Raw genomic sequence first — 24539 nt, forward strand, 5'->3', positions numbered from 1 at the left:
GTGTTGGACATTTTACATCAACTGGACAATGAGTCTGCATCGTTTTAATTTCCCACCAACTAGCAAATCAGCTTGTAACTCAACTACCAAATAATAAATGGATAAGCTTTGAAACCAGTCTCCGATCTCTTCTTTCCAACCACCCACCACATTTACTGCAACGGTTCTGTCCTGTCTCCGCAGCAGGTTGCGCTTAGCTTCTCATTTAGTGTCAAGCCTCTATGTTCTGCGATTGGCTGGGGGGACAAGTCAGGGCCGTCCCAGTAAACATAGACTCAGATGTCAGCTTGTGTTTGGTATCTGTTAAAGGGGCCTTCAGCCCATTTGAAAAGTGGTAAGTTTCAACAGCTTGCTGTCAGGCACAATCCTCTGCCAATAGTTCCGAATCATGTGCTGCTGTGTTGGGGAGAAATCCAGCTCGTGACGTTGCTTTTTCTCCCACTGCCTGGTGTCGCTGCTTGTGCTCCTACCTGTGGCGTATTCTGGGTGGGGTGACATCACTCCGGTCTGCTTGTTCTGTAGCTGTCCTGTACAAATCATCCACAGGTGAATGACTTCTGTGGAAGGTTTTGTACAGTGCAGCTGCAGTGATGTCATTCTACCCAGAATGCACCCCGGGAAGGTGTGTGGGCTGCTAAACTCCTCCCTCCCACTCTCGGCCCCTGTATATGCCCTTTCCTGGTGGTGAACAAACGCGAGGTGACGGGGTGGATTTCTCCGCAGCACCACAACGTGTGGCTCGGAGCACTTGGCAGGGGATTGTGTGTGGGAGCAGGAAATTTACTGTTTTTTAAATGAGGTGTAGTTTCCCTTTAATTAGATGTGCCAGCATGCTACATACTCTCCTGGAAAACACTATGGTTTTCTTTGTGAATACTGGAGGCCAGTGTTCTTTGAGTGGGCTGGAAAAGTAAATGAGCTTTGAAAGCTAGTCTCTTCCCAATGGAAGCAGACTCAGAGACCCACTCACTCCCATTACTGATGGGCACCTTTGTCAAATATTTCTGGGGCACTTACAATGTCCTAGGAAGATTCCAGTTAGCATCTCAGTTCTTAGCCTGTGTTTTTCAGGAGAAGTGGCATGGTTCGTATTAATTTCTAGCTTGGTCTGTAATTGGCGGGGGTTTCTTTTGTTACAGGTTGGCAGACCGAGTAACATAGGACAAGCTCAACCAATCATAGACCAGCTTGCAGAGGAAGCCAGGGCGTTTAACAGAATTTATGTCGCGTCCGTTCACCCGGATCTGTCGGATGATGACATTAAAAGTGTGTTCGAGGCCTTTGGAAAGATTAAATCCTGCACCTTGGCCCGAGACCCCACAACGGGGAAGCACAAAGGATATGGATTCATTGGTGAGTGTTCTGTTGGTAAAACTAGTTTCTTGACAGTATTGTGCAGAAAGAGAGGAACACACATTTACAAAATTAAAAAATACAGGGCCTGTCATTTTTGTAAAGTGGAGTTGGACAGAGTAATAGCCTTTCACCTCAGGGACTTTCGCGATCTTTGCAGCCCAAGTAGATGGTGTGAAGGACTGCTCTCTGCTTCCTTTCAGATCCTCTGTATCAAGTTTAAACACTTTCCATCTAATTTCCTTTTGCTGTTTGATTTTATTTTCTTCCTACCTTGTTTTTCCCCACTCTAAAGCACCAAGCTACCTCTAAATTTAACCAGACTGCCAATCACTCAGCATTGAAAGGCCATCAGGATAGTACGTCAGAATTGGAAGCGTTTGTCTGATGGAGTGGGAATAACTCCTGGAAGAAAAGGCTGAATGTTAGAATCACAGAGGACAAGCTGTGTATTTCATCGTAACCACTGCCAGAGCTTGTAACAGTGGGAACATATTTATTCCTTAGTGCCATCAGCCCTTTTCCTTTCCTCCTATTAGTTGATGTTGCTTCAACTAGTACTGCTTAAAGTATAGATCTCTGTGCACGTGTATGCAGGCTGGCAAGCTGACTTGTCGATATAGGTCACACAAACACTTTTGTGCCTCGGGCACAGCCACTGTGCAAGGATGCTGCATTTTTAACATCCAGGTTTTCGTCGTCACTGTAATCCAAGACTTGTGCCAGCTCTGTTATCTGGAACTTGTGGAGTCGGGCATTCTTCATCTGTGCTGCCACTACAGAGTGATATGTAAGCAATCCTTAATCTCTGACACTTCGATACTTCTGTTGACCATTCCTGTTTGACCTTTACATAATTATCAGTTATCGCTAGCTAACTGCAGATATGTATTGTATGTTCTATCTAAGCACAGCACTTGTCTTGAAACCTAGAATCCAGGGTGAATGGAGGGCTTGTAGTTCCTAAACTTTCTAAACTTTCATTGTCTTTCTGTGGCTGTTGTAGATGAACTGATTGTTGTGATTAGTCAACTACCTTTACAGCTACCAGGATGCTAGTGGTCAATTAGATATCCTGCAGTGTCCTTACTTCAGATAATTCCTGTTTCAGTTCAGAAGGAAAATGAACCAGCAACTGGGGAAAAATTGTCAGCTAAACTTGAGAGTTGAGCATGAAATGAATGTGTTGCACAAGTGAGCACTATATCCAGTTGCAGGTTGACCAAGCCACTCTTCTAGCCTGGATGTTCCAAGTAGTTGTTTCCATTTAAAAATTTCTGTATTGTCTGCAATGTCAGTAGAGAACAGCGTCGGTTGACCAAGATGTCTATGTGCAGTACTGATTATACCCTAGATACTGAATGATGAAACTAGGTGCTTGCATTGATGATTCAGATGGTTTACAGCTTCAGGAAGATTATCTGATCTCACCGTTTTGGGTTGGTAAGAGAATTGGGTGGATGGAATTGTGATTATTGCAACTGTACTGTTAGACTTGTTAGGCTAAATGGACTTCTATCTTACACAAAGTGATGCTTTTATGGATGAGCTAGCAGAGAGGAAATCACTTATCTGGTCTGAATGAGATGTATCCTAATTTCTGAGGGAGCAAAGGGAGGGCTATACTATGACATTGCTGAGGCCTGATCATTCTCTCTGGAAAAATCCATTGATGAGGCGCTAGCTGCCTTAAAAATGTAAGGATGGCTGTGACAAACCTTTAAGTGTAGATCAGTCATTTTAAACCTTCTGATGTTTATCTAAACTAATCCTCATTTGTTGCCTTTAATTCCATATCCTTCTATGCCTCGCTCATTCAAATAGCTCTCAAGATGCTGCTTAAACACTTCCTGTTCCTGCAACAGCGTCTCATTCCAGTTACCAACGACGTATCTGTGGCATCATTTAGCCTTCAGATTCTCTCTTGGGACAAATGAGGTTGTGAGGATAGAGAGGATCTTTATTTTTAATCAGTGGAAGTCAAGGACTGGGGCAGAGAGTGAAGATGAATGATAGATGGGTGGATTCAGTGTGAACTGCACAATGCAGGGCTGTAATGGAGTCAGATTTCCTTATTCATTGAACTACAGAACACTACAGCACAGAAAACAGGCCATTTATATAACCATATAACAATTACAGGACGGAAACAGGCCATCTCGGCCCTTCTAGTCCGTGCCGAATGCTTACTGTCACCTAGTCCCACTGACCTGCACTCAGCCCATAACCCTCCGTTCCTTTCCTGTCCCATATACCTATCCAATTTTACTTTAAATGACAATACTGAACCTGCCTCTACCACTTCTACTGGAAGCTCGTTCCATATAGCTACCACTCTCTGAGTAAAGAAATTCCTACTCGAATACCCTTAAACTTTTGCGCCCTCATTCTCAACTCATGTCCTCTTGTTTGAATCTCCCCTACTCTCAATGGAAAAAGCTTAACCACGTCAACTCTGTCCCCCTCATAATTTTAAATACCTCTATCAAGTCCCTCCTCAACCTTCTACGCTCCAAAGAATAAAGACCTAACTTGTTCAACCTTTCCCTGTAACTTAGGTGCTGAAACACAGATAACATTCTAGAAAATCTTCTCTGTACTCTCTCAATTTTGTTGACATCTTTCCTATAATTTGGTGACCAGAACTGTACACAAATTTGGCCTTACCAATGCCTTGTACAATTTTAACATTACATCCCAACTCCTATACTCAATGCTCTGATTTATAAAGGCCAACATACCAAAAGCTTTCTTTACCACCCTATCCACATGAGATTCCACCTTCAGGAAACTATGCACTAGATCACTCTATTCTACTGCATTCTTCAATGCCCTACCATTTACAATGTATGTCCTATTTTGATTATTCCTACCAAAATGTAGCACTTGACACTTATCAGCATTAAACTCTATCTGCCATTGTTCAGCCCACTCTTCTAACTGGCCTACATCTCTCTGCAGGCTTTGAAAACCTCTCTTCAATATCCACATTGCCACCTACCTTACTGTCATCTGCATACTTACTAATCCAATTTACTACCCCATCATCCAGATCATTAATGTATATGACAAACAACATTGGACCCAGTACAGATCCCTGAGGCACACCACTAGTCACCGGCCTCCAACCTGACAAACAGTTATCCACCACTACTCTCTGGCATCTCCCATCCAGCCACTGTTGAATCTATTTTACTACTTCAATATTAATACCTAATGATTGAACCTTCCTAACTAACCTTCTGTGCGGAACCTTATCAAAGGCCTTACTAAAGTTCATATAGACAACATCCACTGCTTTATCCTTGTCAACTTTCCTCGTAACCTTTTCAAAAAATTCAATAAGATTTGTCAAACAGGACCTTCCACGCACAAATCCATGTTGACTGTTCCTAATCAGACCCTGTCTATCCAGATAATTATATATACCACCTCTAAGAATACTTTCCATTAATTTACCCACCACTGATGTCAAACTGACAGGCCTATAATTGCTAGGTTTACTCTTAGAACCCTTTTTAAACAATTGAACCACATGATCAATACGCCAATCCTCCGGCACCATCCCCGTTTCTAATGACATTTGAAATATTTCTGTCAGAGCCCCTGCTGTTTCTACACTAACCTCCCTCAAGGTCCTAGGGAAAATCCTGTCAGGATCCGGAGATTTATCCACTTTTATATTCCTTAAAAGCTCCAGTTCTTCCTCTTTAATTGTCATAGTTTCCATAACTTCCCTACTTGTTTCCCTTACCTTACACAATTCAATATCCTTCTCCTTAGTGAATACTGAAGGAAAATAATTGTTCAATATCTCCCCCATCTCTTTTAGCTCCAAACATAGCTGTCCACTCTGATTCACTGAGGGACCAATTTTATCCCTCACTATCCCTTTGCTATTAATATAACTGTAGAAACCCTTCGGATTTATTTTCACCTTACTTGCCAAAGCAACCTAACACCTCCCCCTCTTGTCCCTCCAATTCTTATCACACCTGAAGCAACGAAATCCAGGAATATTTAGTTGCCAATCACACCCCTCCTGCAACCACGTTTCCCAGCCATTGAGGTTAGGCTAACTGGCCTATAATTTCTTTTGCCTTTCACCTTTCTGAGAGTGGAGTGATATTTGCAATTTTCTAGTCTTTGGGAACCATGCCAGAATCAAGTGATTCTTGAAAGGTCATGACCAATGCATCTGTTATGTCTTCAGCAACCTCTCTCAGGACTCTAGGATGTGGTCCATCTGGTCCAGATGACTTATCCACCTTAAGACCTTTGAGCTCACCTTTGCAACAGCCATGGCACTCATACTCCCTGTCACTCACGGACCTTTGGCATACTGCTAGTATCTTCCACAATGAAGACTGAGGCAGAGTACTCGTTAGGTTCATCTGCCTTTTCTTTGTCCCCTATTACTACCTTACCAGCATTATTTTCCAGTGGTCCAATATCAACTCTCACATCTCTTTAACCTTTATACAACTGAAAAAAACTCATAGTATCTTGCTTTATATTATTGGCCAGTTTGCCCTCATATTTCACCTTTTCCTGTTTTATACCTTATGTTAGTTGTCTTTTGGTGGATTTTAAGAGCTTTCCAATCATCCAACCCTCCTCTCACTTTTCTGCTACCTTATATGCCCTTTCTTTAGCTTTTATGTAGTCTTTACTTTTTCTTGTTTGCCTACCCCTGACACTTGAGAACTACTTCTGTGGGACATACCTATCCTGCGTCTTGTGAAATATTCCCAGAATCTTCGGCCACTTCCGTTCTGCCATCATCCTCGCCAGTATCCTTCTCCAATCCACCCGGGCAATTCCCTTTGTTCCATTTGTGCTTCCTTCTCTCAAATTGCAGTATGGATTCAATTATATTATGACCACTGCCTCCTAAATGTTCCTTTACATTAAGGTCCCTAATAAGATCAGGGTTTTTATACAATGCCCAATCTAAGATATCAGGCTCGAGCGCAAGCTGCTTTAAGTCATCTCACAGGCATTAAACAAATTCCCTCTCTTGCGATTTCCCAATCCCCTTGTATATTGAAGTCCCCCATTACAACTGTCTCATTACCCTTATTACATGCCTTTTCCAGTCCCCTTTGCAATCTCAACCTCACACCTTGGCTACTATTTGGAAACCTATATATGATTCCCATAATTTTTTTTTACACTTGCGGTTTTCTTAACTCAACCCACAAAGATTCAGCATTCTTTGACTCTGTCACCTCTTTCTAAAGATGTAATTCCATCTCTTACCAACAGTCATGGCACCGCCTGTCCTGTCCTTTCAATACAGAGCTTTTTGTTAAGCTCTTAAGTGTAAAGTGAGTGGAGCATGGGGCTAAGCACACAGCCTTGTGGTGCACCTGGTGATTGTGGAGATCGGGTTCAAAGGTCCAATTTAATGTCACATAAATGTATACGATATGGATCCTGAAATGCTCTTTCTTTGCAAAACATCCACGAAAACAGAGAAGTGCCCCAAAGAATGAATGGTAGAACCCCGAAGTCCCCCCAACCCAGCTCCCTGCTACCGAGCACAAGCGTGAGCTAGGCGATAGCAAAGACACGGACCTTCCAGTTATTCCAAAGACTATCGCATTTCATCTGGCATTCGACAAACCACATGTTCTCTCTCCCTAATAAATGAGAGGGAGATGTCCCCCATCTTCGCAGCGAGCAGGAGATATAACAACAACCTGCTGGTTTACAATATTAAAAAGTCCATTTTGTCACTTTTTACAAGCTCTGTGCCTGAAGATTGCAAAGATTAAAGGTGTTCAGGCCAACAGAGAAAGATGTTCCGGTCTCCCCATCGACAGACGGGTCTCCTGATACTGACACTCGATCTGCTCGTCTCCATAGCCCCGAGATCTTAAGCTTCCAAACACGAGGCAGACTCAGGCCAAGCCCTTGGTGTGCCGAACAACAGTGACCGGTCCTGAAACTCTGAGAACGGGTCCTATTCCCGCAAAGAAACGAAGTCTGCGTGTAACTCCAGGTCAGGGTCTTCAAAAGATGTTGCCAGTCTGAACTGACTGGGGTCTGCAAGTGACAATGTTGAGGATCCATTTGCAGAGGGATGTATTGAGGCCAAGATCTTGGGCTTTATTGATTAGTTTTGAGGGTATGATTGTATTGAATGCTGAGCTGTAGTCAATGAAGAGCATCCTGACGTATGTATCTTTGAAGACCAGATGTTCCAGGCTTGAGTGAAAAGGTAATGAAATGGGATCTGCTGTTGACCTGGAGACGAAAGGCAAATTGGAGCAGATCAGAGTTGATTCTCAGGGAAGAAGTGATATATTTTATCATAAGCCTCTCAAAGCACTTCATCACTGTGAAATATACAGTGCCTATAAAAAGTATTCACCTCCCTTGGAAGCTTTCATGTTTTACTATTTTATAACATTGAATCACAGTGGATTTGATTTGGCTTTTTTGGCATTGATTAACAGAAAGACTTTTTCATGTTAAAGTGAAAGCAGGTCTCTTGCACAGTATATGCGGTCCTATTTCAGCCTCTGAAGCTTGTGCCATATTCTTTCCACTTCTTGATGAGTGACTTAACTGTACGCCAACAGATATTCAGTTATTTGGAAATTTTCTTATATCCTTCTCCTGACGTGCTTTTCAATAACCTTTTTTCAGAGTTGCTTGGAGTGAACTTTTGTCTTCGTGGAGTAGTTTTTGCCAGGATACTTACTCACCAGACTTTCTTGTTACAGGTGTATTTTTACTACAACCAGTTGAAACATCTTGACCACACACAGTGATCTCCATTTAACTAATTATGTGACTTCTAAATCCAATTGGCTACTCCAGTGATAATTTGGTATGTTGTATTAGTGATGTGAATACTTAATGTAATCAATTACTTTGTATTGATAACTAATTTGGATCAGTTTGTAGAAATCTGTTTTCGCTTTGACACGAAAGAGACTTTTTCTGTTGATCAGTGTCAAAAAAAGCCAAATTAAATCTGCTGTGGTTCAGTGTTGTAAAACAATAAAACATGAAAACTTCTGTAATTTAAAGAGTAGGTTGCAAATACTCAGGTCAGTCAGCATCTGCACAGAAATGGCTAACGTTTCAGGCTGGTGATCTTTCTGCCACAACTATTTCCAGCTCTTACCCCATATCTGTTCAGTTTATTTCATTTGCCCCTTTTGAAAGATGTCAGTCAATCTTTCAGGGTACCAATGATACCAATTCTTTTATCAGTCATCTCTGGATCTTTTTGCCATCATCCTCATTTCAGTGGTTCTGACTCGATCAGTGGGCACAGTGTGTTAATTGCTTTAATCTGCCTTCAGAAGAGCTGACTAATTAGGGGATGATTGGGGGACTGATTGGTATCTTTTGATGGCAGTAATTGGTTGAGTGAGGAGCACTGTGTAGCTGTGCATATATGGATTTAAAATCTGGTATTTGCAATGGACAGGCTGAATATCGAGTTTCACCACTTGGTGGTGAGCCAGCATATTTGTTATTTGCCTGACCACTAACTCAAGTTCTTTCATTGAGACAGAAGGACATAATCACTAACGAACTATGCCTGCTACGTTGTGAAGACCTTTGACCAAAGCTAACTTATTTCACCTTGATTGAAATTTGACATGGAACTTTTCATGCTATTAGTTTGGGCTGGATTTGAACTTGGGTCCCGGAGGTGAAATGGCTTTTTGATTTGTTAGTGTCCTCCTTGCACTTGCTCGTACAGGTAAAATTTGGTTTGGTGCAAGTTTGTTTCATGCTTGGTCAGTAGCCATACAGTGATAATGACTTCATTGCAATGTTTTTAATGTCACCACTACTGGACGAAGTACAAACATACTTAGTGGTATTCTGCCACAGTACTGTTTAATCTGTTAATTTTTAACACAATGGACAATACTCAAAGCCCAATGAAGTGCGATTGACAGGTGGAAGTTTAAAGTTCTTGGTGTCTGATCTTTGCCAGCGTTGGAAAATACTGTGGCCCCTAATCTGGGACAAACAGCTGCTGCTAGACCCCACAGTAACAGGCTGCCGGCCAGTGTGGTGTGCACTTCACACCAGTGGGTACAGGGGGATGCATCACTGATTCTTGTTTGGGCCCCACCCTTCTGGTGTTGTGGTGGACCAGACACCACCTTCCTGCAGAGCTTCTTTCTGCCTCCACATGCAGTCCTTGTGGATCAGCTGTCTGCACCTTTCAGAGCCTGTGCAAAACAATACACGTTTGCAGAAGCCTACTGTAGCCTAAAGAGGTGCAGCCGGCGCAAGTAACTGAATTTCACACTTCCACCTGTGTGAAGACCACATTGGAAATGAAAGAGACATGACAAAGGTAAGAGAGGCCGGCTTGCATTTTGTGTGGATGAGTAAATGCCCTGGAGTTGTGTCACAAGGGCTGAGGCCTGCCGAGAAGAATGTTAGGGGCCTCACTTAAAATGGGTGTGTATGGTGGCGTAGGGGATTGGGAGAGCCTGCGGGTGGAGGTGGGAAGAGGTTCAGGGACTCTGCTGGGAAGAGGATGGTGAAGAGAGTGTGGGGGGTAGTGGGCAGCTGTAATAATGGAGTATGGTTGGGGGTGGGCTTGAGAGGGGTGGGGAATGGAGAACCTCTGACAGGATGTTGTGGGATAGAGCATGGTGCCCATTCTTGGGCTTTGTGATGGCAGGTGCTGGGCGTTGTCCCAGAGGGCCCTGTCTGTACGTGGACACTGAACCTGTTCCCTTGTGCAGAATACGAGAAGGCCCAGTCCTCGCAGGATGCCGTTTCCTCCATGAACCTCTTTGACCTTGGCGGCCAGTTCCTACGAGTTGGGAAAGCGGTGACCCCTCCGATGCCATTGATGACTCCTGCCGCACCGGGTGGATTACCCCCTGCTGCAGCCGTGGCAGCAGCCGCCGCAACGGCCAAGATCACAGCTCAGGTTTGTGAGGGAAGTTGGCTTCTGAGCTAGAGCTGGGCAGTGGCAGTAGGGCTGTTTGTAAAAACATTGGTTTGTTATTGTCACACATGCTGAAGTGCACTGTTCTCTGTGCCTTCAATACAGAACATTTCAACATACAAAATACTGGCAGAGCTCAGCAAGTCAGGCAGCATCTATAGAAACACCCTTTAGACAGCATGATTGATTCTTTTTATATATATATATCTTTAGCAGTGCAGAATAGACCCTTGTGGTCCTTCAACCCCCAAAAAACCCTGATTTAACCCTAGCCTAATTATGGGATGATTTACCATGATAAATTAACCTACTAATCAGTATGTAATTTGACTGTGGGAGGAAACAGGAACACCTGGAGGAAACCTATTTCACGGAGAGGATGTACAAACTCTTTACAGAGGATGCTGGAATCAAACTTCGATTCTCTAAGCTGCAACAGAGTTGCACATACTGCTATGCTAAATTTCTCCAACTGCCAGTAAAAAGAATTTCCCCCCCTTCCCTTTCTTCATTTCCCCACTCGTGTGCCCCCCTTACCTTTTCTGACCTACCTTTCATCTCCCCCTCTTTCTCTTTCATGATCCACTCTTCTTTCCTATCAGATTCCTCCTCCTTCAGCCCTTTACCTTTTCCACCCACCTGCTAACTTGTACTCCTTACCCCTTTCCCCATCTCATTCTGGCATCTTCCCTCTTCCTTTCCGGTCCTGAAGTTAAGGGTCTCAGCCTGAAATTCAATTTAAGTTTAATTGTTATTTAACCGTACATGAATACTCATGGATAAAGCCAAATGTTACTACGGAGTCATGTTGCAAAGACACACCCAACAATAAGCACACACAGGATCCCCATCACATAATAAGAGTGTGCCACCACCCCCCCGGACTTGATGCCCAGTCCTTGCACATACAAGTCAGCAAGCCTATATCGAATCTCAGTAAAAATACGATGCAGAATTTGGATACGTCCAAATCACCCAGTCCACTGATATTACCTGTTGACCGGCCACTGGCACCACAAGGTGAATCTGCGGCTTTGAGACCCAGTCCTTGCATATACGAGCGTGTATAGAATATTAGTAAAGACGCAACCACACAAATATGTATGTATATAGTCCAGACGACTGGGTCCATTTGAAATTTATAGTCACCGTAACAGCACTACACCGCCGCCAGTAGAACATGCTGGCTTGGATGCCTCTCCTCTGGCGGCTGAAAAGCAAGCGACCCTGCAGCTTGAGGCCGGGAGTCCATTGAGTGCAGCCAAAACAGAAAAATCTGCAGTCAGCAACAACAAAACTGGTCTTCTGCCAAGTGAATCCCTGGGAAGGCAGCACTGGTTCTGTTTGGACACTGTGCCACACCACCCCTGGCTTCAGGCCTTGTCCTCACTATGACCGAGGACCAGGCTCCCTCCATTCACCCCTGCACTCGTCCAATAAATCAGTGAATTGAACTTGTGTTGTATGAGATAATGTCCAAAGAGGTCTTGCCACTCACTATTTGACCTTAAGCCTCCATCGATTCAGGCAGCAGCATGTTGCACAGCTCCTTGATTATCTCTACCAGGGAGCAACTCCCTGATGTTGTGGACCTGCAGCACTTCTAAGTTTTTACCGTATAGCAGGATCTTGTGATCTTTAGAAATATGTTTAAATAGAACAGTAGCACCTTTTGTTGACCTGTAGAAGCCGCTGCAAAACAATCATGCTGCCATCTTGTTGGAAATGTCAACGATTTGTTCATTTCCATTGATGCTACATGACCTGCTAAGTTCCTCCAGTGTTTGGTGTGTGTTGCTCTGGATTTCCACCATTTCTTGTGTTTTATCATCTCATCACATCGGTGTAGTGAGACAGTATAACAAAATGTTACAGAGAAAGTGCAGTGCTGATAGACACTAGGATACAAGGCCATAATGATGTATATTGTGATGTCAAGAATCTATCTTATTCTAGGGAATTGTTCAATAGTCTTTTAACAGTGGTAGAAGCTGTCCTTGAGCCTGGTGGTACGTGCTTTCAGGCTTTTGTGTCTTCTGCACATTGGGGATGGGGGAGGAGAAAGCTCTTTTCTCTCTCCCACCTTGTTAGGCAAGGGTGGTTTGCTATTTTGCCAAATACTCTCTGGAAGCAGTGTGCAAAGAGTCCTGTCTTTGTGCTCTCTGTGTTAGGTGAAACAGCATTCTTGTCAATGAATGAGCTAAGATGGAGCAACACACACAAAATACTGGAGGAACTCAGCAGGCCAGGTGGGCCAAGACCCTTTAACAGGACTGGAGGAGCAGAGTTAAAAGGTGGAAGGAGGGGAGGAGGGCAAAGCACAAGGTGATGGGTGAAACTGGGAGAGGGACTGAAGTAAAGATATGGGAAGTTGATTGGTGAAAGAGATACAGGGCTGGAGAAAGGGGAAATCTTGTAGAAGAGGACAAAGCCCATGGAAGAAAGAAAAGGGGAGAGGAGCACCAGTGGGAGGTGATGGGCAGGCAGGGAGATGGAGGTGAGAGGGGGAAAAGGGGTTGGGAGTGGTGGACGATGGGCCATTACCTGAAGTTTGAGAAATCGATGATCATACCATCAGGTTGGAGGCTGCCTAGATGGAATACAAGGTGTTGTTCTTCCAACCTGAATGTGACCTCATTGTGACAGTGGGGGAGGTTATGGATAGACATATGGGAAGTGGAATTAAAATGGGTGGCTACTGGGATCTCTGCCTTTACTTGGTGAAGCGGGTTTCCAATCCACATCTGGTTTCAGTGATCTATAGGAGGTCATACCGGGAGCACTGGACACAGTATATGACCCCAACAGACAAGTAAAGTGTCACCTCACCTGGAAGGAGTGTTTGGGGCCCTGAATGGTAGTGAATGAGGTGGTGTAGGGGCAGGTGTAGCTCTTGTTCACCTTGCAGGGATAAGTGCCAGGAGGGAGATCGGTGGGAAAGGAGTTGCATAGGAAGCAATCTCTGCGGGAAGCAAAGATTGTGGGGGCGGGGGGTGGGGGAAGAAAGTTGTGCTTGGTGGTGGGATCCCTTTGGGGCAGGCAGAAGTCTCAGAGAATTATGTGCTGGATGCAGAGGCTGGTGGGGTGCTGAGTGAGGATGAGAAACCTTGTCCCTGGGAGGTTGGGGTGAGAGCAGATGTGCATGAAATGAGAGTTGTGGTTGAGAGTATTATTGATGGTGGAGGAAGGGAAGCCCCTTTCTTTGAAGAAAGAGGTTATCTCCTTTGTTCTGGAATAAAAAGCCTCATCCTGAGAGTAGATGTGGTGGAGAAGCAGGAGTTGAGAGAAGGGGATGGTGTTTTTACAACAGCTTGTATTCCATCTGGGTAGCTTCCAACCTGATGGCATGAATATTGATTCCTCAAACTTCTGGTGTGGCTCATCCCTTCCCTCCACCATTCCCCATCCCTCTTTTACCTCTCTCACTTTATCGCCTTACCTGCCCATTGCCTCCCTCTGGTGCTCCACCTCCTTTTCTTTCTTCCAATTGCCTTCTCCTATTCCTATTTCTTCTCCTATTAGATCCTTCCTTCTCCAGTCCTGTATCTCTTTCACTAATCAACTTACCAGCTCTTTACTTCACCCCTCCCCCCTTCCTCCTTCTGGCTTCACCTATCACCTTGTTTCTCTCTCTCCCCTCCCCTCACCTTTTAACTCCAACCCTCATATTTTGTTTTCCCAGTCCTGCTGAAGGGTCTCGGCCAAAATGTTGACTACTCTTCCATAGATGCTGCCTGGCCTGCTAGGTTCCTCCAGCTTTTTGTGTGTGTTGCTTAGATTTCCAGCATCTGTAGATATTCTCTTGTTTGAGATGAGACTGGGGGAAGTTTTCAGATTGTGATTTGTAAAGATTTCATAAGATCAGGTACAGCTGAGATTCAACAGACTAGAACTGGTCATATTCAACGAGGTTAAGCAGGCTGTTGTGTCATGGTGAGTTTAGAGGAGTAAAATGCGATCACAGTGAAAAGTTCAGAACTCAGAATGGGACTGATAGGCTTGATGCGGAATTTGTGTGTCACCTGGCTGGTGTGTGTTTTCCTAGAAATCAGTTCTCTTAAGTCGTAGACTGTTGATTCAGGACAACCATATAACAATTACAGCATAGATACAGGCCATCTCGGCCCTTCTAGTCCATGCCGAATGCTTACTCTCACCTAGTTCCACTGGCCCGCACTCAGCCCATAACCCTCCATTCCTTTCCTGTCCATATTCCTATCCAATTTTACTTTAAATGACAATACCGAACCTACCTCTACCACTTCTATCGGAAGCTCGTTCCACATGAGCTACCACTCTCTGAGTAAAGAAGTTCCCCCTCGTGTTACCCCTAAACTTTTGCCCCCTAACTCTCAACTCATGTCATCTTGTCTGAATCTCCCCTACTCTCAATGGAAAAAGCCTATCCATGTCAACTCTATCTATCCCCCTCATAATTTTAAATACCTCTATCAAGTCCCCCCTCAACTTTCTATGCTCTAAAGAATAAAGACCTAACTTGTTCAATCTTTCCCTGTAACTTAGGTGCTGAAACCCAGGTAACATTCTAGTAAAACTTCTCTGTACTCTCTCTATTTTGTTGACATCTTTCCAATAATTTAGTGACCAGAACTGTACAGAATACTCCAAATTTGGCCTTACCAATGCCTTGTACAATTTTAACATTACATTCCAACTCCTATACTCAATGCCCTGATTTATAAAGGCCAACATACCAAAAGCTTTCTTCACCACCCTATCCAAATGAGATTATACCTTCAGGGAACTATGCACCATGATTCCTAGATCACTCTGTTCTGCTGCATTCTTCAATGCCCTACCATTTACCACGTATGTCCTATTTGGATTATTCCTACCAAGGTGGATGCTGTCCAAGTTGCATGCCATCTTGAACAATGTCTCCCATCCACTCCATAATATACTGTTTAGGCACAGGAGTACATTCAGCCAGAGGCTCATTCCACCGAGATGCAACACTGAGCGTCATAGGAAGTCATTCCAGCCTGTGGCCATCAAACTTTACAACTCCTCCCTCGGAGTGTCAGACACCCTGAGCCAATAAGCTGGTCCTGGACTTATTTCCACTTGGCGTAATCTTCCCCTCCCCCTCCCTCTCCCCCTCCCTCTTCCTCTATATTTCTACACTATTCTTGGTTGGTGCAACTGTAACAAAACCCAATTTCCCTCAGGATCAATAAAGTATGTCTGTCTGTCAAAATGTAGCACCTCACGCTTATCAGCATTAAACTCCCATCTCCCATCGTTCAGCCCACTCTTCTAACTGGCCTAAATCTCTCTGCAAACTTTGAAAACCTACTTCATTATCCACAACGCCACTTACCTTTGTATCATCTGCGTACTTACTAATCCAATTTACCACCCCATCATCCAGATCATTAATGTATATGACAAACAACATTGGACCCAGTACAGATCCCTGAGGCACACCACTAGTCACCGGCCTCCAACCTGACAAACAGTTATCCACCGCTACTCTCTGGCATCACCCATCCAGCCACTGTTGAATCCATTTTACTACTTCAATATTAATACCTAACAATTGAACCTTTCTAACTAACCTTCTGTGCGGAACCTTGTCAAAGGCCTTACTGTAGTCCATATAGACAACATCCACTGCTTTACCCTCGTCAACTTTCCTCGTAACCTCTTCAAAAAATTCAATAAGATTTGTCAAACATGACCTTCCACGCACAAATCCATGTTGACTGTTCCTAATCAGAACCTGTCTATCCAGATAATTATATATACCATCTCTAAGAATACTTTACATTAATTTACCCACCACTGACAGGCCTATAATTGCTAGGTTTACTCTTAGAACCCTTTTTAAACAATGTTACCACATGAGCAATACACCAATCCTCCGGCACCATCCCCGTTTCTAATGACATTTGAAATATTTCTGTCAGATCCCCTGCTATTTCTACACTAACCTCCCTCAAGGTCCTAGGGAATATCCTGTCAGGACCAGGAGATTTATCCACTTTTATATTCCTCAAAAGCGCCAGTACTTCCTCCTCTTTAATCGTCATAGTTTCCATAACTTCCCTACTTGTTTTCCTTACCTTACACAATTCAATATCCTTCTCCTTAGTGAATACCAAAGAAAAGAAATTGTTCAAAATCTTCCCCATCTCTTTTGGCTCCACACATAGCTGTCCACTCTGATTCTCTAAGGGACCAATTTTATCCCTCAATATCCTTTTGCTATTAATATAACTGTAGAAACCCTTCAGATCTAATTTCACCTTACTTGCCAAAGCAACCTTGTATCTTTTTAGCTTTTCTAATTTCTTTCTCAAAATTCTTATATTCTTTATTCTGTATTCTTGGATGCAGAGAGGTTTCTTCAAAGGACAAAGTACATTTAATATCAAGGTGTATATATACAACCTTTAGACTCGTTTTTTTGCGGGCAGGTACAAAGCAAAGAAACAATAGAACCCATTTTAAAAAAACATTCAACAAAGACTGTCAAACACCCCATGTACAGGGGGCATAAAGAACAAATTAGGCAGACAAAAAATACACAGAACAAGAACCACAGAGTCCCCAAAAGTGAATCCACAGTTCAGTGCTGAGGCGAGTGAAGCACTGTAATGGGCTGTAACAGCTCTCAGTGAGTATGTTCACAGGAGGGATGTTAAGGCAGGCAGGAGATTGAGTTGGTGCAAGGAAGTGGTATGAGCGTAGAAAATTAGCTGTAAATAGTGGAGCCTGATGGATTACTGCTTGTATCCTTTTTCAGAGCTGTTACAAGAGACACAAGATTCTGGACATTTCCCAGACTGGTGATTAGATGCTGAGCCTGAAAGAACAGTCATGTCTGACAGTCAGTTTTGGTGTCGAATGTTTCAGTAATTGCTATTATCAGAAATACTTCAGTTACTGCTGCAGTCCGATTACAGCACGTTTCAGTAACCTGGCAATGTTAACTGAGACTGGTACTGTCAATTTTAGTAACAGAATTGAGGCAGTATTTCGAGTGAGCTGTTGTCATGATGTCTTTCTTGTCTTGCCTACAGGAGGCTGTGGCTGGGGCCGCGGTTCTCGGTGTTAGTGGTCTTTCAGCGCCAGGGCTGGTTACTCCAGCACTTACCCTGGCACAACCACTGGGTGCATTGCCACAAGCGGTCATGGCAGCCCAAGCCCCAGGCGTCATTACAGGTCAGTAGCATGTTCACTACAGCTGTGGTGTATTTCTTAACTGATTACTGAGTTGATTTTATCTTACAAGATGTCTTATTGTTTAATAAGATGTTGGTTATATCATAAGATCTTACAAGAAGTTTATCAGATGCCTAATTACCTCTACTTCCATCACTTTCCCTGGCAGTGTTTTCCATGCACTTAACAAAACCAAGCAAAAGCCTCATAAATCTGCTTAAACTTTTCCTCTCATTTTGAAGCTACGCCTTTAAGTGTCTAACATTTCTATCCTACAGAAAAGACATTGGCCACCTGCCCTAAATCTGCCTCTCACATTAAAAACCATAGGATGTAGGAACAGGATTAGGCCATTCGACCATCAAGTCTGTTCTGCTATTACGTAATGGCTGAATTATTATCCCTGTCAATGCCATTCTGCCTTTTTCGTGAACCTTTGACACCTTTGGCAATTGAATCTGTCAAGCTCTGCCTTAAATATACAAAATGACTTATTCTGCACAGCTGTCTGTGGCAATGAATTCCAGATTCACCACCTTTTGATCTAAGTAGCTGTCTTTCTCCCCACTATTGGAAATATCGTCTCTGCATCCATTCTATCAAGTCCTTTCACCATTCAAAAGGGTTCAATGAAGTCACACATCATTCTTTTGAATTCTAGTGAATACAGGCCCAGAGCCAACATATGCTTTTCATATGGCAAGCCCTTCAATCTGGAATCATTTTTGTGAACCTGCTTTGAACCCTCTCCAATTTGAGAATAACATTTCTCAGATGAAGAGCCCCAAACTGCTCATGCCTCAATGTTACATCCTTTTGTACTCTAGTTGTATAAAACATGGAAAACCTACAGTACAATAAAGGCCCTTCAGCCCACAATGCTGTGCTGAACATGTACTTCAGAAATTACCTCGGGTTACCCATAGCCCTCTATTTTTCTAAGCTCCATGTACCTATCTAGGAGTCTCTTGAAAGACCCTATTGTATTCGCCTCCACTACCATTGCTGGCAGCCCATTCCACACACTCACCACACTGTGTTTAAAAAAAAAACTTACCCCTGACATCTCCTCTGTACCTACTTCCAAGCTCCTTCCCGCTAGCCTTATAATTTTCTAGATCTCTATCATTGCCTAGTTTTTTTGAACCTTTTATAAGCTTTTCTTCTTGACTAGATTTCAACTGCCTTTGTACATTATGGTTCCTGTACCGTACCATCCTTTCCCTGCCTCATTGGAACATACCTAAGCAGAACACCACACAAATATCTATTTATAGATAATGAGGTGGGTTTTCAAAGCTTGCAGGGAGATTTATGCCGGTTAGAAGAATGGGCTGAACGTTGGCAGATGGAGTTTAATGCTGAGAAGTGTGAGGTTCTACATTTTGGCAGGAATAATCCAAATAGAACATACAGAGTAAATGGTAGGGCATTGAGGAATGCAGAGGAACAGAGAGATCTAGGAATAACTGTGCATAGTTCCCTGAAAGTGGAGTCTCATGTAGATAGGGTGGTGAAGAGGGCTTTTGGAACGCTGGCCTTTATAAATCAAAGCATTGAGTACAGAAGTTGGGATGTAATGCTAAAGTTGTACAAGGCATTGGTAAGGCCAAATTTGGAATATTGTGTGCAGTTCTGGTCACCGAATTATAGGAAAGATATCAATAAATTAGAGAGAGTGCAGAGACGATTTACTAGGATGTTACCTGGGTTTCAGCAATTAAGTTACAGAGAAAGGTTGAACAAGTTAGGTCTCTATTCATTGGAGCGTAGAAGGTTGAGGGGGGATTTGATCGAGGTATTTAAAATTTTGAGAGGGATAGATAGAGTTGACGTGAACAGGCTGTTTCCATTGAGAGTAGGGGAGATTCAAACTAGAGGACATGATTTGAGAGTTAGGGGGCAGAAGTTTAAGGGAAACACGAGGGTGTATTTCTTTACTCAAAGAGTGATAGCTGTGTGGAATGAGCTTCCTGTAGAAGTAGTAGAGGCCAGTTCAGTTGTGTCATTTAAGGTAAAATTGGATAGGTATATGGACAGGAAAGGAGTGGAGGATTATGGGCTGAGTGCGGGTAGGTGGGATTAGGTGAGATTAAGAGTTCGGCACGGACTAGGCAGGCCGAGATGGCCTGTTTCCGTGCTGTGATTGTTATATGGTTATATGAACATCTGCCACATTTCTGCCATACATTTCCCTGAGAACATCTGTTTCCACTTTGTTCTTCCAAGTTCCTGCCTGATAGCTTATTATTTCCCCTTACTCCAGTTAACTGCTTTCTCAACTTGTCTGTTCCTATCCCTCTCCAATGCTGTGGTAACCGATGGAATTGTGATCACTATCTCCAAAATGCTCTCCCACTGAGAGACCTGACACCTGACCAGGTCCATTTCCCAATACCAGATCAAGTACAGACTCTCCTCTTGTAGGCTTATCTACATATTGTGTCAGGAAACCTTCCTGAACACACCTAACAAACTCCACCCCAACTAAACCCCTTGCTTTAGGGAGATGCCAATCAATATTGGGGAAATTAAAATCCCGCATCACGACAACCCACTGCACATGCACTGTTCCAGAATCTGTCTCCCTATTTGCTCCTCGATTTCCCTGTTACTATTGGGTAGTCTATAAAAAATACCTACTAGAGTTATTGACCTCTTGCTGTTCCTAACTTCCAACCACAGAAACTCAGTAGACAATCCCTCCGTGACATCCTCCTTTGCTGCAGTCGTGACATTATCTCTGATCAACAGTGCCATGCCCCCACCTCTTTTAACTCCCTCCCTTTCCTTTCTGAAACATCTAAAGCCTGCCACTCTTGAGTAGCCATTACTGCCCCTGTGCCATCCAAGTCTCTAAATGACCACAACCTCATAGCTCTAGGTACTGATCCACGCTCTTAAGCTCATCTGCTTTGTTCATGCTACGCCATGCATTAAAATAGACACATCTCAAATCATCAGTCTGAGCGTATCCCTTTTCTATCACCTGCCTATCCCCCCTCTTGCACTGTCTCCAAGCTTTATGTATATGTGAGCCAACCACCCCTTTCTGCGTGTCTTCAGTTCGGTTCCCACCCCCCAGCAATTCTAGTTTAAACTCACCCCAACAGCCTTAGCAAACTTTCCTGCCAGGATATTGGTCCCCCTCGGATTCAAGTGCAACCCGTCCTTTTTGTACAGGTCACGCCTACCCCAAAAGAGGTCCCAGCGATCCAAAAATCTGAAAATTTGCCCCCTGCTCCAATCCCTCAGCCACACATTTATCCTCCACCTCATTCTATTCCTATTCTCACTGTTGCATGGCACAGGCAGTAATCCCAAGATTACTACCTCTTTGGTCCTGCTTCTCAGCTTCTTTTCTAACTCTCTGTAGTCTATTTTCAGGACCTCCTCCCTTTTCCCTCCTATGTCATTGGTACCAATATGTACCACGGCCTCTGGCTGTTCACCTTCCCACTTCAGGATATTGTGGATGTGATCAAAAACATCCCAGACCCTGGCACCTGGGAGGCAAACTACCATCCATGTTTCTTTCCTGCGTCCAAAGAATCACCTGTCTGACTCCCTAACTACAGAGTCCCATTATCACCATCCGCTTCCTTCCCCTTCCCTTCTGAACTATGGGGCCAGACTCTGCTAGAGACTGTTACTTTCCCCGGGTAGGTTGTCTCCACCCCCCCCCCCCCCCCAATCCCCCAATAGTACTCAAACAGGAGTACTTATTAAGGGTGACAGCCATTGGGGTACTCTCTGGTATCTGACTCTTGCCCTTCCCTCTCCTATCTGTCTCCGGATTGAATGCTAACATTGCATTTGCCTTCCTTTCTTCTGACCCAACCTGCAAGTTAACCTGTAGAGAATCCTACATCCTTTTTCCTGATTTCTGAATTTAGGGTCACTCATGCTCACCTAATGCTCACTCCTTTATTCCTACTACCAAAGTGCACGAGCATGCACTTCCCTATACTATAATCCATCTGATACTTTGCCTGTTTTCCCAATTTGTCTGAGTCCTCCTTCAGTTTGTTTCCTCAATACTACCTGTCTCTCCACCTACCTTCGTGTCATCGGCAAAGTTGGCCACAGAGCCTCATCTAAATCATTGACATACAGAAGTGGTCTCAACACTGACCCCTGCTGTTAAATCTTGTAACTCCAAAACATAGAACTATTCAGAATAAAAACAAGTGAGTCCGAAATGTGATTCTAACTTTGTTTTACTTTAAGCAAGGCACACACGTATTATGTGGTATGGAATACACATTTTTGCATATAACCCGTAACGAACTGGCTTGCCCACAGAAGGCAAAGAGTGGTTGTAGATGGGTCATATTCTGCATGGAGGTCAATGATCAGTGGTGTGCCTCAGGGATCTGTTCTGGGACTCTTAATCTTCGTGATTTTTATAAATGACCTGGATGGGGAAGTGGAGGGATGGGTTAGTAATTTTTGATGACAAAGTTGGGGGTGTTGTGGATAGTGTGGAGGGTTGTCAGAGGTTACAGCGGGACATTGATAGGATGCAAAACTGGAGTGAGAAGTGGCAGATGGAGTTCAACCCAGATGAGAGTGTGGTGGTTCATTTTGGTAGGTCAAATATGATGACACAATATAGCATTAATGGTAAGGCTCTTGGCAGTGTGGAGGATCAGAGGGATTTTGGGGTCCGAGTCCATAGCAACTCAAGGTTGCTGTGCAGGTTGACTCTCTGATTAAGAAGGCATATGGTGCATTGGCTTTCATCAATTGTGGGATTGAGTTTAGGAGCTGAGAGGTAATATTGCAACTATATAAGACCCTGGTGAGACCCCACTTGGAGTACTGTGCTCAGTTCTGGTCGCCTCACTACAGGAAGGATGTGGAAGAGGAGTTTTACAAGGATGTTGCCTGGATTGGAGAGCCTTATGAGAATAGGCTGAGTAAACTTGGCCTTTTTCCTTGGAGAGATGGAGGATGAGAGCTGACCTGACAGAGGTGTATAAGATGATGAGAGGCATTGATCACGTGGATAGTCAGAGGCTTTTTTCCAGGGCTAAAATGGCTAGCATGAGAGGGCACAGTTAAGGTGCTTGGTAGTAGGTACAGAGGAGATGTCAGGGGTAAGTTTTTTTTACGTAGAGAGTGGTGAGTGCATGGAATGGGCTGCCGGAGACGGTGGGGGAGGTGGATACGATAGGGTCTTTTAAGAGACTCCTGGATAGGTACATGGAGCTTAGAAAAATAGAGGGCTATGGGTAACCCTAAGTAATTCCTAAGGTAAGGACATGTTCAGCACAGCTCTCTGGGCTGAAGGGCCTGTATTGTGCTATAGGTATTCTATGTTCTGTGTCTCTATGAATATTAGAATAGACAGGAATGCTTAAATATTACTGAAATATTAAATGCACACCTTCAGCACACCAGTAGTCACCAGCAGCCAACCAGAAAAGGCCTTCTTTATTTCCACTCTTTGCCTCCTGCCAGCCGACCAGTCTTCTATCTATGCTAGTAGCTTTCCTGTAATACCATGGACACTTGCCTTGTTAAGCAGCTTCACATGCAGCAGCTTGTCAAAAGCCTGAAAATCTAGGTAAGCACCATCCACTGACTCGCCAATGTGTATCCTGCCTGTTTTATCCTCAAAGAATTCCAACAGATTTGTGAGGCAAGATTTTCCCTGAAGGAAGCTCTGTTGATTTCGGCCTATTTTGCATGTTTCTCCATGTACCCTGAAACCTCATCCTTAATAATGGACTCCAGCGTCCTTACAACCCTAAGGCTAACTGGCCTATAATTTTCTTTCTTCTGGCTCCCTCCCATCTTAAAGAGTGGAGTGACATTTGCAATTTTCTTGTCTTCAGGAACCATGCGAGAAGCTAGTGATTCTTGAAAAATGCCTTCATAATCTCTTTAGCCACCTGTCTCAGAACCTTGGGTGTAGACATTCTGGGCCAGGTGTCATTCACTTTCAGACTGTTCACCTTTCCAAGCACCCTCTCAGTAATAGCAATGACACTCGCATCTGCCCCCTACCAATCTTGTATTTCTGCAAGTGTCTTCCACAGTGAAGATGCAAAACAATTATTAAGTTGCCATCATTTCTTTGTGACCCAGTACCACCTCTCCAGCATCTTGGAGAATTTACTCGGTTCTTCTGTAGACTTTGGCTGTCTTGCCTGCATTTGTTTCTCCAGATAATCCCAGACAGCCTCTATAATGTTAAGATTGGGGCTCTGTGGATTTGGGTATTGCTTCCTCAGCACTACCTCCTCTCCACCTATCTTCGTATCACCTGCAAACTTTGCCACAATGCTATTATCTAAATCATTGAAAAACAGTGTGAAAAGGTAGCGGTTCAGTGCTGACCCTTGAGGAACACAGGACAACTCCTTTGAAATAATAACACTAGGAATTTAAAGTTAATGACCCTCTGCAACTGTTATCCACTAATGAGGACAGGCTCATGGACCCCTGCTTTCCTTCTGCAATCAACAATCAGCTCCTTCGTCATGCTGACATTTGAATAAGTGGTTGTTATGTTAATTCTCAGCCAGATTTTCAGTTTTCAGTGTAACAGTGAGGACCATTGTCACTTGCAGGTGTGACTCCAACTCGTCCAGCTGTGTCTTTACCAGTCAGTATCCCGCAGGTGGGGGTGGTTAACCCTGTCCTTGCCACACCTCCAGCAACTACTAGTACAGTGGAAGTGAAGAAGGAAGACGATGAGAAGTTGCTGGATACTGAGCGGCTGGAAATGTTGAGTGAGCAGGAGCATATGAGCATTTCCGGCAGCAATGCCAGGCATATGGTGATGCAGAAGCTGCTGCGCAAACAGGAGGTGAGTAGAATCAGCCGGAAGTAACATCACCGAAAGCTACAGCATTAAGAGCCAGTCAGCACTGTGAAGATATTAGTAAGATAAAAAGCAGGAGGGAGTAGAGTGGGGTTGAAGTAACTGTCACTGAGAACCAGTGAGCAGTACAGAGATGTTAGCAAGCTTGGATGCAAGGAAAACAGTGTGGTGCCTCATTTCTGACTGGGCCCTGCTTGGAGCCACTCCGCAGTTCATGAT

At 43.9% G+C, this 24539-nt stretch overlaps 1 protein-coding gene across 3 annotated transcripts in view; it reads left to right on the forward strand.

The window, feature by feature from the left end:
• Positions 1–24539, forward strand: part of LOC132395234 (poly(U)-binding-splicing factor PUF60-like) — an 88250-nt gene that overhangs the window by 62040 nt on the left and 1671 nt on the right. For all 3 annotated transcript variants that reach the window (XM_059971525.1, XM_059971527.1, XM_059971526.1), the window contains 4 exons: positions 1140–1353; positions 10089–10279; positions 17344–17485; positions 24067–24305. In XM_059971525.1, coding sequence (XP_059827508.1) covers positions 1140–1353; positions 10089–10279; positions 17344–17485; positions 24067–24305 — 786 coding nt within the window. The remainder of the gene's footprint in view (positions 1–1139; positions 1354–10088; positions 10280–17343; positions 17486–24066; positions 24306–24539) is intronic.

This window comes from Hypanus sabinus, chromosome 6, assembly GCF_030144855.1.
Source record: "Hypanus sabinus isolate sHypSab1 chromosome 6, sHypSab1.hap1, whole genome shotgun sequence".
Classification (NCBI taxonomy): Eukaryota; Metazoa; Chordata; class Chondrichthyes; order Myliobatiformes; family Dasyatidae; genus Hypanus; species Hypanus sabinus.